The 17,372-nt window shown below is 37.9% G+C and overlaps 2 protein-coding genes and 1 long non-coding RNA gene across 4 annotated transcripts; 2 read left to right on the top strand and 1 right to left on the bottom strand.

The window, feature by feature from the left end:
• Positions 1-3,933: 3,933 nt before the first annotated feature.
• On the top strand, positions 3,934-8,745 carry LOC112164921 (magnesium transporter MRS2-11, chloroplastic). 2 transcript variants are annotated; one of them, XM_024301276.2, is made up of 14 exons: positions 3,934-4,384; positions 4,491-4,563; positions 4,741-4,811; positions 5,040-5,125; positions 5,228-5,318; positions 5,870-5,938; positions 6,311-6,391; positions 6,486-6,651; positions 6,752-6,797; positions 6,904-6,984; positions 7,121-7,203; positions 7,813-7,856; positions 7,958-8,049; positions 8,255-8,745. In XM_024301276.2, the coding sequence occupies exons 1-14, from the start codon at positions 4,004-4,006 to the stop codon at positions 8,256-8,258; spliced, it is 1,368 nt and encodes a 455-aa protein (XP_024157044.1). In that variant the 5' UTR covers positions 3,934-4,003; the 3' UTR covers positions 8,259-8,745. The 2 variants fall into 2 exon arrangements, with proteins under 2 accessions (XP_024157044.1, XP_024157043.1); XM_024301275.2 differs by having other exon boundaries at positions 3,935-4,384; positions 7,958-8,075.
• A 464-nt stretch (positions 8,746-9,209) lies between these two features.
• On the bottom strand, positions 9,210-12,837 carry LOC112164920 (serine/threonine-protein kinase SRPK). Its single transcript, XM_024301274.2, has 4 exons — positions 12,536-12,837; positions 11,366-12,349; positions 9,982-10,029; positions 9,210-9,812 (listed from the first exon to the last, which is right to left on the bottom strand). The coding sequence occupies exons 1-4, from the start codon at positions 12,722-12,724 to the stop codon at positions 9,426-9,428; spliced, it is 1,608 nt and encodes a 535-aa protein (XP_024157042.1). The 5' UTR covers positions 12,725-12,837; the 3' UTR covers positions 9,210-9,425.
• A 2,854-nt stretch (positions 12,838-15,691) lies between these two features.
• On the top strand, positions 15,692-16,571 carry LOC112163753. Its single transcript, XR_005799204.1, has 3 exons — positions 15,692-15,755; positions 15,863-15,930; positions 16,474-16,571. It is a non-coding gene; the product is annotated as an uncharacterized LOC112163753 (long non-coding RNA).
• The last annotated feature ends 801 nt before the right edge of the window (positions 16,572-17,372 follow it).

The following is a 17,372-nucleotide window of genomic DNA, read 5'->3' on the forward strand; positions in this document are numbered from 1 at the left end:
TAGGTCTTGATTTGGCTTTAATTGGATTAACAAACTTTCCACATAATTAAATCCATATTGATATGGAATAAAGCCAATTAATTTTAGCCTCATTGACTTAATCACAATTTAATTTAAATTGCTCGATAATCACGTTTAATTGACCCGTTTATTTGGCCTAATTTAATATTTAAATAAGAACCAATTACCAATAATCAATGCTCTCTTTGTTGGACTTATGCTAAAGGTTTACATTTTCCGACGTGTGTCACCTTCGTGGACTACTCTAAGAGCAACTCCAACAGATTCCCTATATTTTGATTTTTCTCTACTTTAGGGAAAAATGAGACTGTTTTGCTCCAACAGATTCCCTATAACTATCTCTATTTTATAGAAAGAGAGGAGAGAGAAAACCAAATTCCCTATATTTACAGCAAACTCCAAAATTTTAAAGAAGAATATGGAGATTTTATAAATTACTGCAAACTAGGGAATCTGTTGGAGTTAGAGAAGAAAAATAAGCTAAAGGTTTGACTTTTGCTTCTCTATAATACAAAAATTATAGGGAAGCTGTTGGAGTTGCTCTAATTCAAAGACATAGAGTTCACATGTAGTTTAGGGAATTTACTGACTTTATTAATTTTCTTGTGTCTACAGCAAGTATCTTTGCCAGATGACTATGTTGAGAAGCATAATTCGCAGAAGAATGGAAATGAGGATGAGTCTGATATGGAATTTCCTGAAGTCAAAGACTATGAGCATAGAAAAATGCTTGGAGATGAGGTTTTTCTTCCAGCAAACATTGTAAACTTAGGAGCTCATGTGCTGAGTAAAATATCCCTATACAAGAATCTATTATGCAATCCACTAAGACAAATGGATGGTATTGTTACAAGGGTCGAGGATGAAATCCGAATAGACTAAAGTTCTTTCCTTGAATAATCATTTTTCTGATTATCGCTTCCTTTTATATTTGAAATGTATTTGTAGCCGGCGACCGAAAATGAAATAAAGTATTGTTTGTTTAGTCTATTGGGGTTCATTAAAAAAAAAAAAAAAAGGGGCCAGTGTCGCTGAAATGTATGTGTGAGGTCGTTGTTGTCAAAATTAATACACGAGATCGGTGTTGCCTAAATTTATGTGTGAGGCTGTTGTTGCCAAAATGAATACATGAGGCTATTGTTGCCAATATGTACATGTAAGGGTCGTGTTGCCGAAATGAATACTTGAGGCCGGTGTTGCCGAAATATATGTATGAGGCCAGTGTTGCCAAAATGAATACAAGAGGGCATTGCGTGAGGCCTGTGGCCAAAATAAACAAAATGTTGTCTATCAGACTCCAAGAGAAATTGGGGCAACTCTACGTCTCATGCGGAAAACGACTCTTTGCCTTACCCTTGAGAACGAACAGGAATGACCTATGGAGAACAATAATCACATATGCAAAGAAAAACAAGGGAACAAGATAAAGAAGTGAAAAAGCGGTTAAAAGATCTTTTCGACTTTGCAACTGTGTCAAGCGCTCAAAGACTCTAGTGCTCAATGACGTCAATTCTCAAGGAGGTGAGTGCTCGAGGAGGTAGTAGCCTCATCGAAATGACAAACTGTCAAGATGACAACCCCATCTCCAGGTTAGAGTATACGATAGTTGATACTTGATATGCTCAATTATTAAAGGTATACATTGGTAAAGCATTAAGCGTCACACCATTGAGACTTCAGGTGACATCCCCATAGAGAGTTGAGCGAGAAGGAGACAATTCGGCATCAGAAGAGATGGAAAATCTGAGCCGAGCTTAGGTCAGAGTTGGGCTTTAGAAATTTCTTCTTAGGATATATAAGTGTCCGATGAGAAAATTTGGGGCATTGTAGGGGTGGTCAATAACCTTCGAACCCGCAATTATGACAAAGGACCAGCAATAAATAGGATAATGATTAATTAGCATGATTCAAGGAATAAGCGATAATTTGAAGCACGCCATTCGGTCGAGAGGAGTGGAGCAAGACCCAAGGAAGTCTCAAAGTCTATGGCGTAAGTTACTAGTTCAAGACTTGTAGCCCAAGTTATGAGCTCAAAACTTACTGCTCAAGTTTAAGAGGTTAGTACTTAGAGCCCAAGAAACAATTCACCCATAAATAGAAGGCTTGATGGCCAGATAACACATCTTATTTAAACTCATTTTATTATAATCAACTAAAGAAAATGCTGACTTAGGCATAGAGGGTTTTTTGCAAATACTTCGAGACAACAGTTAAACTTCGAGTCAATGGTCCCGATTGTTATTGGTCAGCTCCTGCTCCAGTCCATATTTATCGGTGAGTCAAAGTCCAATAGGAATCTTCATCACCAACAGGAAACTTAATATGCCTCTTAAGGTCAAAATTTTTGCTTGGAATTTAATCAAAATTTATACGGTTCGATGCGGTGTGATCATAAAACGACACCGTTTTAGTTCGGTATGGTTGCCAAACCGTTTTTTCGGTGCGGTTCGGGTCGGTAACCGCATTTTCGGTACAAAATGCCAACCCCTAATTTTGGATGGTAAGATCCCAACCTTGCAGGCTGATGCTTTGGGACTGATTGAAGATGACAATGATACTTCTCTTGTCACTCTAAAGAAGAAGATGGGTAGGCCGCTTGGCAGCAAGAATAAGAGCCAACGCTCTGGTAAGAAGTCGGGCGCTACCTCTCTAGGACTCACCTATCCTGCAGCTGGTGTTTCTGTTTCTAGCCCTAGAGATAAGGGCAAAGGAAAGCTTTAGGCTTTCCTGGTTCCTTTGCCTATTAATTACTAGAAATTGGGTTTTCTACTACTTTCTTCTTAGTTTACTCTAGTTGTACACAAATTGAGATCTCTAGGCGACTAGGTTTACTGTTCAAAGAGAGGTTAGTAGTGAGAATTTGATTTCTTTGTTTTTAGGTTCAATAAGTGAGCGTATGTGTTAAAAGTGAGGGTCACCTGTATTTTGCTTGACTGCTTGTGCCATCTAGATTTTCGGTATGAGATAGCATCTGATGTACGTGCCTTCTGACCTTGGATAAGTAATGAAGTTATCTATTTTCTCAAAAATACTGATCATCTTTTTAAAAATTTTCTTTTACTTCTGAAGTTTGGTTCTTAACTTCTAACATGCCTACTCCAATTCAGTGGTAGGATAATTTGGTGAACTGGCTACAATTTCTGTATGATACCTCTTTTGCTTATGAGGACAGAATCTTTATCATCTGTTGGTCTATTTGGTATACAAGGAATAAATTAGTTTTTCAACAACTAGTTTTCTCCCTTTCTCAGACCTTGTATGGGGCTGCTATGGGAACTACTTACTGCCAACCTAATCTGAAATTTACTTCGTCTAAAGTCTCTAAGTATTTTCATATTAAATGACAACCTCCTGACCATAATTTTGTTAACCTTAACTCTGATGGTTCAGTTCGAAATGGTTTGGCTACTATTGGTTTTGTTATTAGAAATAGGGATCTAACCTTCTTTTTGCAGCTGCTAAGAGGTTAGGACACACACAGGTTTTAATAGCTGAGGCAGTCCGACATGGTCTGCAAGTTGCCTTGTTATACAATAATACTCATCTCCTTGTGGAAGAAGATTCTAAGCTTCTAATTGACAGCATTTTTGCAAAAGTAGATGTTCCTTGGACAATTCCTACTCTAGTAGCTGATATCAAAACCTTATCTTCCTTCTTTTTTTCTGTTGTCTTTAGACATGTTTTTAGAGAGACTAATTTTATTCCAAACCGTTTAGCTTATAATGTCATGATCTTTCCAATACTTTATTTCGGTTTAATTGACTTTACATTTCTGTGTCTCCATCGTCCGAGTTGGATCAAAAAATAAAATAAAAGAACTGACAGTACACTATTTCATAACCAGAAAACCTTAACACCAATCGTAACGAATAAAAAAGAAATAAAACTTTTACCCAATGAGGATAATTCAAAATATCTTAAACAATCCACCTGTCATTCCTTAGATCCAACCCCGCCCAACGAACCGCACTCCCTTCTCCCCATGATCACAACCAGAGCTCCAATGGCTCTCACCCCATGCCCTCACCTCTTCCACCTCCCACTTCACTCTTCATCCTCTTCCTCTTCCTCTCACCTCTTCTTCTTCTCCCAATCGCCGTCTTCTCCGCCGCCGATTGCCCTGCGAATCAGCGATGTCTCCGCCGCGTTCTCTCCGGCGAAGCTCTCGTCGGCGAGAGCCAAGTGCTTCAAATCCGCGACCGAGGAGGACCGCTTCAGCGAGCCGGAGACCGTCTCCGACGACGAAGCTGGAGATCGCGATAATGTTAAGACCGCGTCGACGGCGACCGGTGGATCGCTGAACGTTACGACGTCGTTCACCGGTGACTCTCTGTCTCTCGGGATTCGCGAGCCGGTCTACGAGGTCTGTTCTGTTGCAAGCAAAATTCGTATTAGTGTGATTAATCCACGTAATTAGTCCACTAATGCATGTAATTAGTAAACCGATAATATTTATTAATTGTTTATAGGTGGAAGAAGTGAAGGCTAATGGGACGATATCTATTAGAAAAATTAACAGGCGTCAGCTACTGAAGTCAAGTGGTGCGTAAAACTTAACCTTCTCTATAATTTTAATTTCTGTTAATTATGGACAATTATATATATGAATTCGCTTATTCATGAAGGTTTGTTTCATTGTTCATTGCCATTAAAATTTGTAGCAGCATGATGTGGATTCTTTCTCTTTGTGTATTTCATCGGAGTGTTTTTGATCCTCAGGTCTTCGTCCACGTGATATCCGAAGTGTTGACCCTTCATTATTTCTGACAAATTCGATGCCTTCTTTGCTGGTATGATGCCGGCTTCAGTTTAGTATTTCATGCTAGTTCTTGTATGTTGTAATGCTGCTGTGTGTGTTATCTCACCTTCTATTCGAAATTTAGCCATGGGATGTGAACATTCTGTAACTATAGTGTCATTTCTTTCCCTGAGTATAGATGATATTATAAGCCTATTGTTTTTTGTTTGCTTAAGATTGTGATATCATATTTACAAGCTAGATTCGATTCACCTCCTAGGTCCGCGAGCATGCTCTTCTGTTAAATTTGGGGTCATTACGTGCAATTGCAATGAAAGAGCGTGTCCTTATATTTGACTACAACCGGTGAGCTTTGTCTTTCGAGCAGTGAAAGTTAATTTAAGGACTTCCGCGTTTTGCTTAGGCAGTTCAAAGAAACTAATATTGGAAAAATTGTTGCATGTGTAGTAAAGGAGGAAAAGCTTTCATAGAAGCACTACTGCCTCGACTGAACCCCAAAAATATGAATGGAGGACCATCTATGCCATTTGAACTTGAGGTTAGTATTTCAATCATCTTTATATCTTCACTGAGCAAGGCAATTAGAAGCATGTAGTTTCCTTATCTGATCTCTCTCCCTCTCTTTATCACACTGTCTCACTCTCGAACTACACAACATAGTGGCTCTTTTTACTATTTAAACAAAAAGAAAAGTAGAAAATATTTAGTATTTTTTATCCACTAGCCGCTTGACACGCATTTGGCTTTTCATTTTTTGTTATGGAAATGTGTAATAGTAAATTAACAATGAATTATAACAAAAAGAAAAAAGAGATTTTCTAATAATTTTTTTTTTCCAGGTTTTGTAGTAAATGACAGTTTTTGCTGTTTTGCCCTGTTTTATAAAATGCTTTTCTTCTACATATTCATAGACCATGGGCATTATAGAAAGTTCAAAATTTTATTATTCTAAAAGGCGTTTGCTTGATATAGTAGATATGCATGATCCTTTATATGCCCCTTGCCATTTCATGTTATGTGTTTGACTTCTCATTCTCAAAAATTCAGTATCAGATTGAGAAACAGTAAAGATCTTTGCGGTACTTTCAGGTTCTTGAAGCAGCATTGCTCTCAAGAATACAGCGCTTGGAACGAAGATTAATGGATTTAGAACCTCGTGTGAGTATGAGAACATAGTGAGTATTATACAGTTTATACTATTTTGGCTATGTAAATCTCACTCAATCTTATTTCTTCTCTTTGTATAAACTTGCAACATGGCAGCAAACTATCTTTTGGTTCACAATTCTAAACATTTCATATACTTTTTCTATGGAATCTACTCGTTATAGTATTGTGGAAAGATACGTTGGTGAAAAATACCTCACGGAATTGTTTCATTAGAATTGCCATAGAAATAGGAAAGAGAAACAAAAAGATTGATCGAACAATATAATACTTTTGTCTATAGTTTGCCAGTAATAGACGTCTTTCCCTCCGCAAAATCACTGGTTCCACTGGACATATGATTAACTTCTTCAATTTGTTTAGGTTCAAAATATTCTAGCAGTTTTGCCCAACAAGTTAACTGCTGACATACTGGAGCAACTTCGTATCAGCAAGCAAACCTTGGTATAGTAATGGTTTTGACTCGAGTGGTATACCTGTTTTTAGTGGCATTGAAATCCCTAATCTTACACACTTCTTTTTTCTGTTTTTAATACAGGTTGAATTGGGATCAAGGGCTGGGGCTCTTAGACAAATGTTGTTTGATCTTTTGGAGGACCCCGAAGAAATACGGCGTATATGTATTATGGGAAGAAACTGCACACTCAAGAGGGGAAGTGATGATGTTGAATGCTCTGTTCCTTTAGAGAAGCAGATTGCTGAGGGTAAGTTGAAGTTGTAGTACTTCTAATTTACTTTAGAATTGTTGAAATTGCATAATATAAGCAGTCAAGAAGTATTGTATTTTATTTTGATAAAATGCAGAAGAAGAGGAAGAAATTGAGATGCTTTTGGAAAATTATCTTCAAAGGTTAGTCCCCACCATACACTATCAGAAAAAAGACAAAAAAAAAAAAAAGGAAGCATCTGGTATAGTTGTTCATCATGGAAGTTGAACTTGCCTGTTGCGTTTGCAGATGTGAATCTTGCCATGGCCAGGCTGAAAGGCTTCTTGATTCTGCTAAAGAAATGGAAGATTCTATAGCTGTTAACTTGAGGTTTGAATGTTGTTCTGTTGTGTGTTGTCATGTTTTATAGAGAATCTCTGAACAGAAGAAAAGAAAAGTTGTTTAGTTCCTGGTCTAGAAATTTACTTTTCTCACAGTCAACACCAATTTTAACTTCATTTATCAGTTCTCGGAGGCTTGAGGTTAGCAGAGTGGAATTGCTCCTTCAGGTTGGGACCTTTTGTGTGGCACTGGGTGCTCTGGTTGCAGGTATGTCCTAAACCTGTTGATATGTATATTTAATGCTTGTCATATGTTATACTTCTGCAAGTGGTTTCTATACCATTGTGTATGAGTTTTTATCCTTTTGTTCATAGTCTGGCCCATCATCTTACCATCTAGGAACTTGCCATGTGCTTTAATGTCCATGATAAGTAGGTATGCTTAAGATGGATAATAAAACCACTGTAGCCAGTCTCTGTTGGGGGGGGGGGGGGGGGGGGGGGTGGAACTTGATGTCATTTGCATAAGTTGATAGTAAGATGACTTATTTAAAATTGCACTAAAGATACTCTCAACATAAATTTTCTCTCTCGTAGGAATTTAGGCACATTGTCCATCATTTGAACTTGCAAATGGAAATAACCAAATAGCTAGAAGATGGATAAAAATTAAAACAAGCATATTAGGTTTTGAAACCGTATTAAGGTTCTGTATATCGCAGTTGCAACCTTTCATCACCACTATAATAAATAAGGTGAATTCTTGAAGTAGTCTAGTTTTGTTCGCCACCAAATTTGTCTTTTGAATTCTAAGTCGATATTATTGGTACTCAGTTAGGGGGCTACGTCAAGTCTTTTGTTTTCTTTCTAATTGCAGGTATATTTGGCATGAACTTGAGATCTTATCTTGAAGAACATGTGGTATGTTACTTGCTTAAGCTAACTTGATGCAATTCACCTACATTCTCATTTAGTTTATGAAGCTAATGCGTGCAGTATTCTTATTGCTTGACTTGGAGCAGTTCGCATTTTGGCTTACAACAGCTGGGATAATTGTTGGTGCTGTTGTGGGATTTTATCTAATGTATTCATATCTCAAGACACGAAAAATATTGTAAGTAGAAAGGGATTCAAAAACAGGTAAAGCTTTTTGAATTTAGAATTGTCAGATCTTTTGGTTGTATGATTGTACCTTGTGAAACTTGGTATGCAATGGTGAATTTTATTACTTTGGAGTCTGGAGTGTGTTGGTCCTGAAACTTCCAACTAAAATCAAAGGGATTGATGTAAAACTTAATGACATCTCACCCATTTTACAGGTAAATTCAAAGGTCAAGAACATTCATCTGCCAATGACATTGGGATGGTACCAAGTTCTCTGTGCACTATTATTCGTAATTATATATGAACTTGTACTCAGTTTCTCGTACAAGATTGCAGCATGGCAGACTGTCAACACAAATTATTTGGACGTAGCCACTTTGCTTGAATACCTACCGCAACAAGCAGTCCTGTTCTACTTTCTAGACAAGAAGTGCTCGTAGCCCTGTATATTTGGGCCAGGATGAAAGCTGGAGTGTATTCTTGAAAGCTGTTCAGAATTTGAACAAATTTTATTCTTGAAGTAATAATTTGCTCTGTACTGGAGGCCTTAACTAGGACAGACTCGTGTGTACTGTGCCTTGAGCTTTGGCCACGGTGTTTCTCTTTTAAAGATGGAATGCATTATGAACAGCAATCAAAGAAACTTTGGAATGAGCCCTTAGGCAAAAGTTTTTTTTTTTTGAATGCTATAAACCTATTTCTGGAAGAGAACCTTCAGTTTGTTTCTTTACTTTTTATTATTTGGGGGAGATTTTCACTTTTACCTTCTATCATTTTTCACTTGCACTCTGAGAACCGTGTCGAAATGTCTGAAAATCACTCCTCTTCTAATTACTAATCTTTTTTTTTTTTTTTTAAATTTTTTTAGTTTTTACGAAAGATTCCCTTGCCAGTATTACTTTAAGAGTTTGAGATCATTATGCTCCTGTCCCCTAATTCTAATATCCCTCTTTCCTTTTGGCAAAATATATATGACATTCCTAAAAAAGAGAATTTAGAAGTGATGCCAAGGTGAGACTGTAAGAGCCATCAGAAGAAGTGAAATGAGTAAATCTTTGTCAGAGAATCAAGAAACAAGTCCCTATTACATGGCAACATTTTCGAACTGGTAAAACGTACAATCAAACAAACCTGGCTAACAAAAAGTTATGATAAGTGAACTCTTGCAGAGAACTGTAAACCGTAAATAAACAATGATTAGGCGTGTGTTCCAAAACTGAGCAGACAACTTGCATTACAACTGGTTAGCATTGATAAAAGATACACATCACCGGGACCAAAAAAAATGAACTGTGGAAAGCAAAGAAAACTCTATGCTGGAAAAAGAAAACAAGTGGCATGAAAACAACATAGTATAACACCTGAATCCACCTGTTATGCCTGTTGTCAAGAATTTGGTTGGGATTCTTTAACAGGTTTTGAAGAGTCATCAATGGCTATATCCTCCATTCCAACCACCAATGCTTCCACCTCATCTTTCTCCCTCTTTTCTCCGAAATACTCCCATTTCCAGCCAGCCATGGAAGGCTCAAGAAGCCGAGGACCTGCATTGATCCATGGATGGCTGAGGCACTGGGCAGCTGTTGGCCTCTTTTCAGGGACATAATCAAGTATGGGCACAAGAAAGTTAGTCATGTCATTTGCTTCTTGCTCGCTGAAACTGTACTTCTCCATTAGCACCTTATTAAGAGGCCAGAAACGCAATTGCCGGATATGTTTCAAATCCCCAGAACGGTTAAAGAAGTCTCGGGAATGGCGACCACCTAATGCAATCTGGACAAAAAATTATTATGAATACTTTACCCAGTCCTATTGGCAAGCAGTGAAATCTAACACTACTCTTTGGGGCATCTGATTCTTGATTTTCAAATAAATAAAAGAAGCAGTACAGTATTCCATACAAATATCATTTCTTTCAATGAACTGAGTATCATGCTCTCACCTTTTTTGGAATTTTTCCAAGAAGTTCCATCATCAATGCCAGGTGGTCCTGCAAATTATGTTTTAAAAGTCAATCCTATGGAACTTGAAATGTGACAGGGTGGATTTGGGAAAAGCAAGGTGTCATTTGTGAAAATTTATATGCATGCTCAAAATTGCAAGAACAATTTTACATGGGTGTGTGCTGACAATCTGACCAGTTTGTTTGAAGAGGAGATATATCAGACAACAAGGATTCCAGATCATCATAAACCGTAGTCTAGTCCCTACACTCTAGAATCAATCAAGACATGGCCCCAACAAATTAAATATTGATTTTGATATCCAAACAAGTTCAGTAATGGCTCAGCAGAAAAAAAGGAAGTTCTATACTTTAACAAAAATTACTAGAAATGGCACCAGGTTCATGGCTAGCCTAACATTAAGAAAGAAACTTATCTAACAGGGAGATGAACCAAACAAGGCAATTGAATATTTGTAACTGCAATTTGGAACTACATTAGGTGGTAAGCAGTTAAATCTAGAGGTACAATAATGATCAAGAACCATATGACATACAGAACAATTCATCATAAGGTGTGGGTGTAGGTTTTATTATGTCCACGTGCTGTTTGAACCAAGGGTTATTCCAATTTGAAACCCCAAAATTCCACAATCTGCATCCCTCTTTATCTTTTAAATACTTTAATCCCGCTTCCCCATCTAAATGAAGATTAAATTCATCTTACTTTCCCCTACATCTCCCCACACAAGGGATGACAAAGGTACCTATTGGATATCCAACCATCAACTTCCTTCCCTCCTCCCTCTCATCCACACTATAAGGAAGAGGAAAACGGGAGATTAATGGTGGCTGGCAAGTACACTGGGTTCCCCCCCCCAAAAAAAACACACATCTCTACTGTACTCACTCATTTAGTCATTTCCTTGCAAGATTCCAGAGCCTGGTGGCACTGCTACCATCCTAGCTTTATGTTTAAGTCATTAAAAGTATAACTAAAATACGTGGAATAACATGAAAATACAACATAATAAAATACAAAGGCTAAAGAACAAATTAAAAAGAAAAGAGGGTAAGTTGATAAATTCAGGGTTCAAATAGAATCCCCATTGGAAGTCATCTAATTGTGCGAGTTATGGAGATTATGAACAACCGAACACACATAATGAGACAACAGCAACACGCATAAAGTTAACCATTATGAAAACAAAAATCTTGGTGGCCGTTCAAATATATACATAAGTGCGTGTGTATCTGACAGATATTAAGCAAAATTTCAGTATCCGCCAAAACATGAGATCAGAACAATCAGGCAATGAAGTACTACAGAAGGTCAAAATTTCTTTAACAATTATAAAGGAGATAATCAAGAAACTGCACTTACCTCATCTTTGTCATATTTGTCACCGCTGTGTGGATCAAAAAGAACATCACCAGTGGCTAGCTCAAAGCAAACACAAGCAAATGACCACATATCTGCTGGAGTTGAGTATTTATCTCCAAGAATAACTTCTGGGCATCTGTACTGCCTTGTCTGAATATCACTTGTGAATTGCTTATATGTCCAACAAGCACTTCCAAAATCAACCAATTTGCATTTGAGGTCAGCAGCTGCCATCAGCTTCTTCCTTGTTGAAGGGTCTGATCTTTTCTGATCCTTATTTTCTTGGTGATTGTCTTTTACTTCTTCACCAGTAGTTGATTCATCTTTAACCACAGAATTATTCACTTGTACTTCCACAGCTTTCCCATTTGATTTCACTTCATTAATAGAATCATCTGGACTGACTATGGTGGAGTCTGCCTCAGCATCCTCAGAGGTTTCAGTCCCTCCACAACCCTGAGTTGCCTTCTTAGCCTTTTTCCGAATCTTCTTTTTCTGATTCTTGGTGAGATCCCCATTTGACTTCTTAATATCTTTTGAAGCCCCAGAAACCGTCGCAGTCTTATCTTTGCCCGTTGGAAGGACAAGAGGAACACCTGACTTCCGCGGATCTTTAGATGGATCAATCATCGACAAAAGCAACACATTCTCAGGCTTCAAATCCGTGTGTATGATCGAAAGCTGATGGTGCAAGTAATCCAAACCCACCAATATATGAAATGCAATCTCTTTAACCATGTGCAACGGCGTCCCTCTGTAATCACTATACTTAATAACAGTCAAAAGATTATCCCCAAGGTACTCGAAAACCATACAGACATGCTGCCCATTCGGACCTAAATGCTTAAAATGATCCAAAAGCTTCACAACAAACTTGTTGTCACCGGGGTCTCCCTCGGCAATCTGATTGAGAATCTTAATCTCATCCATTGCTGCTTCGGTGTACATCCGAGCACTCTTTTGAATCTTCAATGCTACATAACGCTAAACACATAATGAACTATCCAATTAACAATTGCAACTATCAAAATGTACTAAAATTTCCAGCTACAATCACTCAAAGAAAACACCCATATATTAAAAAAAAACTAGTACAAATTACTAAGAGCTACTCTTTGAAACTAAAAAGGAGCCAAAACAGAGAGGAAAATCGTGAATTGCAGAGCTTACCGAGGTGTGAGTGTCCCAGGCGAGCCAGACGGTGGAGAAGTGACCCCAGCCGAGCTTGGTCTGAACCACGTAGCGCCCATTCTTGAAGGAGTCCCCAATCTGGACGGCGTGGTAGCCTCCTTTCCTGTAATCCTCGGTGCCCTCGTCCTCCGACGAGTATTCGCTGAGGTCGTCGCGATCGTCGGCCATTGAAGTTGAGAGAGTGAGAAAACCCTAGTGAGGTTTTTGGGGTCTGGTTTGTTGGGTTCGGTTAAGCACTGGGATTTTAGACTTGGAGTTGTCCCAATAGCAATACCCCACCCAAAACAAAGGCAATGCCCGGGTTACTTTTTTTTTTTTTTTTTTTGTAATTAGTGGTCAAATTAAGGGCCGGCATACTAATCATTACTTCATTAAGTGAATGATTAAGGCCAGAATCAATCCAGCGGTGTTGGAGGGTTGCAGTCCAGAAATTAGTATAGACTTTGTTAGAGGGAGGGTTTGAGGGCTCTTTTTTTTGTTTTTAATGAAAGATTGGTGTTTATTAGGAGTTTAGGACACAAATTAACCATACATTGGCCATATAGAGTGGAATCACTTATTAGGTTATGTTTGCTTCACAGGACTATTATGCCCCACCTTAATTTCTATAACAGTTCAGGACTCCTCTAACCTGGCTTATGCTATACTAATACTAGACCCATGTTTGGTATTATGTAGGACTAAAGAGCAGAATAATCACAATAATGATATCCCATGTTTGATAGTGTACTGGACTAAATTAATTTTGAATACCACAATATTTTTGAGCAAAATATTATCTATTAATAAGAGATAATATTTTTAATGTACTAAAAGATCATTTTCATTGAATATTTTAACATATATTGATAGGTTGGTTGGTGACTGAACTTTACAAATTACAAAACTAATAGCAAAATGTTCCAATCTCCAAAAACCAAAAGGCAAGGCTCATGTTCTTCCTCTTCCCTTTGAACTTAAATGGTGAGACCTCAGTTTCTTTTTTTACGCTTTAGTTACCCATTAGAGCCACAAGTGTCTGAGCTTATTTTATCTGTTTTAACTGTTGTTTTGATGCAGACATCCATTCCCCTGCCCTTACCAAGATCAAACTTCATCCATAATTTCCATTTGGCCGATCAAGGAATGCATACATCACCTGCAAAAATCAACAATTGCCGCATGAGATTTCATGCAATTGGAATTATTAGATGACACATACATTATCAACTGATCTGATCAAGCTCGCAAATAAAGATTGAAAGAAAAAGAAGATTTATCATATCCATTATTACTCTCTTTCTTTCTAACAACCATATATATAATCATATCCATATTGTGTAAGATTGAAAACACATATATGCAATAACCAAGACATATAAGCAAACATCTCATAACCAAGATCACACAAAAACATTAAATACATTTAAGTGTTTGTTCATTAGTTCTAGTATAAAACATAAACAAGGTATATATTACCAACTTGAAACAGCGATGGATAATGATGAGGATGAAAACTTCAGTAGTATTCGTCTATGCATAGATATGACCATTGAGTTAAATTAATTAATTGCCAACTTCATCGATACTAGAAACCTACTGCAGCTTTTATTGGAGGCCCTGGTGCTATTATAAATTACAACTACAGCTTTTATTGGAGGCAAAGTTAATGAAATCATTCTTGCAGTATATAAGGGATGTTTTGTTCTCTTCGATCTAGAGCTCGCTACACTGCAAAGACAACTGATATATATATGTTTCGAGGCTCGTTGATGACATGATGAGCAAAAAGATGTATCTGGAGATAGGGTTATTAGCATATCTATGCAGTGACTACTGACTACAATTAAATGCAACCCACACCATCTGACCCTCATACACGTAGTATTCATATATAGCAAGACAATATACACTACTACAAAAAGTTAATCACACAACACTAATCACACAACGGAACAAAAATCATCTGTTGTGTGTTTAAGTAAGTTTTATTGCACAACGGTACTTGTTATATTCTGTTGTGTGAATGCCAACAAAGTGATAACTTTTTATTCAAAACAACATTGCACAACGGAATTAAGTAATGTCTGTCGTCTGAGTCTTAAAAAATTTACCGGCAGATTTCCCTCCACTTTGGAGTCTTGGTTGGCTCTTGAAATACTGAAATTTGGGCTATTAGGACAACGGGTTTTACTATTTCCGTTGTGTGATTGAAAAACTAAGCATCAAAGTTTGAGAAAGCTTGCTTGAATGTCTTCCCCTAGATAGGCCTAGCACAAGTTGTAGAAATTGGACAACATATTTATAATTTTCTGTTGTGTGAAGTGGGAACATAGGCAGTAAGATTTTGAGCCAAAATGTTGTGGGCGGCATATTTCCCTCCATATTTTGGTATTTTGATTTTATGTATTGCATTCCTACAACAGTTTGTTACAGAAACGTTGTGGGAGTGACTTGAGAATTTAACGAGAGTTAATTGTGTCCCAAAGACCTAGCCATATCTCGGCCTAATTGTAAAGTGGAAAGAGAAGAAAACAAAACCTCTCTCGACCATCTCGAACCTGTCGACCCGTCTCGACCCTCTCAGTCATCTTCTTCGCCACCTTCTCTTCCCTTCTTATCCAAAATGCAAATCCTGTGCCCTCCTCGCTTGTAATCCAAATCCCTAAATCCAAACCACTAATTCAATCCCTCAGTTTCCTCCATTTTCCTCTCAGTTTTTCAAAATCCATACCAAACTTTCCCTCAATTGAAAAAATTGGATTCAAATTGAATGCTTTAGGGTTCCGAGTAATCGAGCAGCAGTGAGATGAGCAACAACATGGAAAGTCCAAATTCTGAGCCTCTTGAGCGTGACGGCGGCGCTGAGGCTGTTACCTCAATTCCCGATTCTTCTAGCGTTGAGGATGTGGTGTCGCCGCTACTGAACGTCGTCGTTTCGGAACCACTGAAGAGCCGCATGAGGATGAATCTAACAACGATGAGGATGACCCCGATGGGTTCAAACCTTACACACCTTCAAGCTCGCCCCAATTCCTTTACCGCAACCCGTCTTCTTCTTTCCGCTTCGTTTTCAAACCATTATCCAAAACCTTCCTCTACTGCCATAGCCACACACCAAGACCTCAAGTTCCTCTCTTCTTCGTCAAGGGCTTATCAGCCTCGGTCGTACAAGCCACTGTCGCTACAGCACCAAAAGCAACAAGCCCAGATGAGAAAGGTTCTCTCTTTTCATAAACTCGTTGGGTTTTTGAATAAAGTAGAGTTCTTTAGATTATGCTTAGTTAAAAATTTTATTTTATTTTTTTGTTTGTTTGGGGATTGTAGGTATGAAACCGCAGTGGAAAGCGATAGATTTCAAATGGATAAGGGAGAACAAGGATGTTGTTGCTTGGGTAAATGCTTTATCATTCTGCATATGGTTTATTGAGATCCCATTCGTTTGGTTTATTGAGATATGGTAATAGGCTGAATTGAGAAATGCTTCTGGTAATGTGAATTGAGAAATGCTTATAATTTTTATTTTCTTTTTACAGTATTGCAGCCTAGTTTCATTGAATTTGGGTGATATTTGGTATGAGTCTGGGATTACATCATTTTCAGATGGCTTGATTATTGGGATTTTGATTCATTTGTAAATTTGCAGTTTCTAGAATTGAAATACATATAATATTTTGCTTGTTTTAGAACTGGGTCTTCTTTTTTCTAGCGCACACCACCTGTTTGATGGAATGCCTCACATAACCCTTCACTTTAATTGGGTGGGAAAAGAAGTATCTTTTAGCTTTCTTATTACTTGGGTGCTGGAAATTGATATATTGTAGATAGTAGGCAAATAAAAGGTCGTCGTTTGATATGTATATTATGTACATGGATATTGTCTCTAATTCTCTGTGTGTGTATATTAATTTATTTACCATTTTCTATTCCATTTGTAGGTAGGGCTTGAAAGGAGTTCTGTTAGACATTGGTGGCTGGATAATATAGGTAAGGCTTTTGAAGAAGGAAAAACTTATGAATGTATGGGTTCTAGGCAACTAGCAAGCTTGTTCATAACTCTTTGGTAAGTGATTATTGTGAATTAAACTCTAGGATTTAGACTTTCACCTAGTATAATAAGCTTGCAGTTCGTTGGCATGTTTTTATAACCTTACTGATCATGTCCTCATATTTTACGCTACTTTTTTGTAGTAGTGTGCATCTAGCCACCCAAATTGCAATGAGACACTTTGATTAATCTCCTCTGTCCATCAACCTCTCCCTTATATTCTCCTGTTTCAACTAAACACGTATTCTCCTCCTCCTCCTTCTCCTTTTCTCTACACTCTTCTTTTCTGGTACCAATGAGTCTACTATCTAATTCATTGACAATCAACCCATAACTACCTGCCAAGACAAAGGAGAAAAGAGAATTCACCATGAGTTTTCATTGTCAAGGAAACTGAAATTTGTTCCTCTTTATGCAGCTAGCTACCTTGTCTTTCTCAAACTAGTCATCTTGTTTAAGCTCTTTCGAAATAAATGGAAGTATGATTTGTATCATGAATATCAATTAGGGGACTTGGATTGCTAAGGTACAAGCTGGGTGTTGAGCTTGGTTTGCTTTTGCTTGGTTCTCTTGGCTGCTGATTTTGAAGGGTTGAGGTAGGGAAAACAAAACTTTCTTTATAGCTGTACGTACATGTGCATTTGCAAGCATAATTAGCTATAATGAGCCACGCTCATTGTACCGCCAGGGGTACCAACGCCCACCATATAGGTGACTGGCGTAAAGACAGCTAGCCGGGTTACCGCCTGAGCCCCGGATCAACCCCAAAGCACCGCCGACGCGCCGCCA

The sequence above is a fragment of the Rosa chinensis genome, chromosome 5 (assembly GCF_002994745.2).
Source record: "Rosa chinensis cultivar Old Blush chromosome 5, RchiOBHm-V2, whole genome shotgun sequence".
In the NCBI taxonomy this organism is placed as follows: domain Eukaryota; kingdom Viridiplantae; phylum Streptophyta; class Magnoliopsida; order Rosales; family Rosaceae; genus Rosa; species Rosa chinensis.

Bases quoted from the DNA above. Each gene is read 5' to 3' on its own strand.
- LOC112164921 (XM_024301276.2), top strand. From the start codon at position 4,004: ATGATCACAACCAGAGCTCCAATGGCTCTCACCCCATGCCCTCACCTC. The intron at 6,392-6,485 runs GTATAGTAATGG...TTTTTAATACAG, and splicing joins GTATCAGCAAGCAAACCTTG to GTTGAATTGGGATCAAGGGC. The intron at 6,798-6,903 runs GTTAGTCCCCAC...TTGCGTTTGCAG, and splicing joins TTGGAAAATTATCTTCAAAG to ATGTGAATCTTGCCATGGCC.
- LOC112164920 (XM_024301274.2), bottom strand. From the start codon at position 12,724: ATGGCCGACGATCGCGACGACCTCAGCGAATACTCGTCGGAGGACGAG. The intron at 12,350-12,535 runs GTAAGCTCTGCA...TTATGTGTTTAG, and splicing joins CCTGGGACACTCACACCTCG to CGTTATGTAGCATTGAAGAT. The intron at 9,813-9,981 runs GTGAGAGCATGA...TTTTTTGTCCAG, and splicing joins TTGGAAAAATTCCAAAAAAG to ATTGCATTAGGTGGTCGCCA.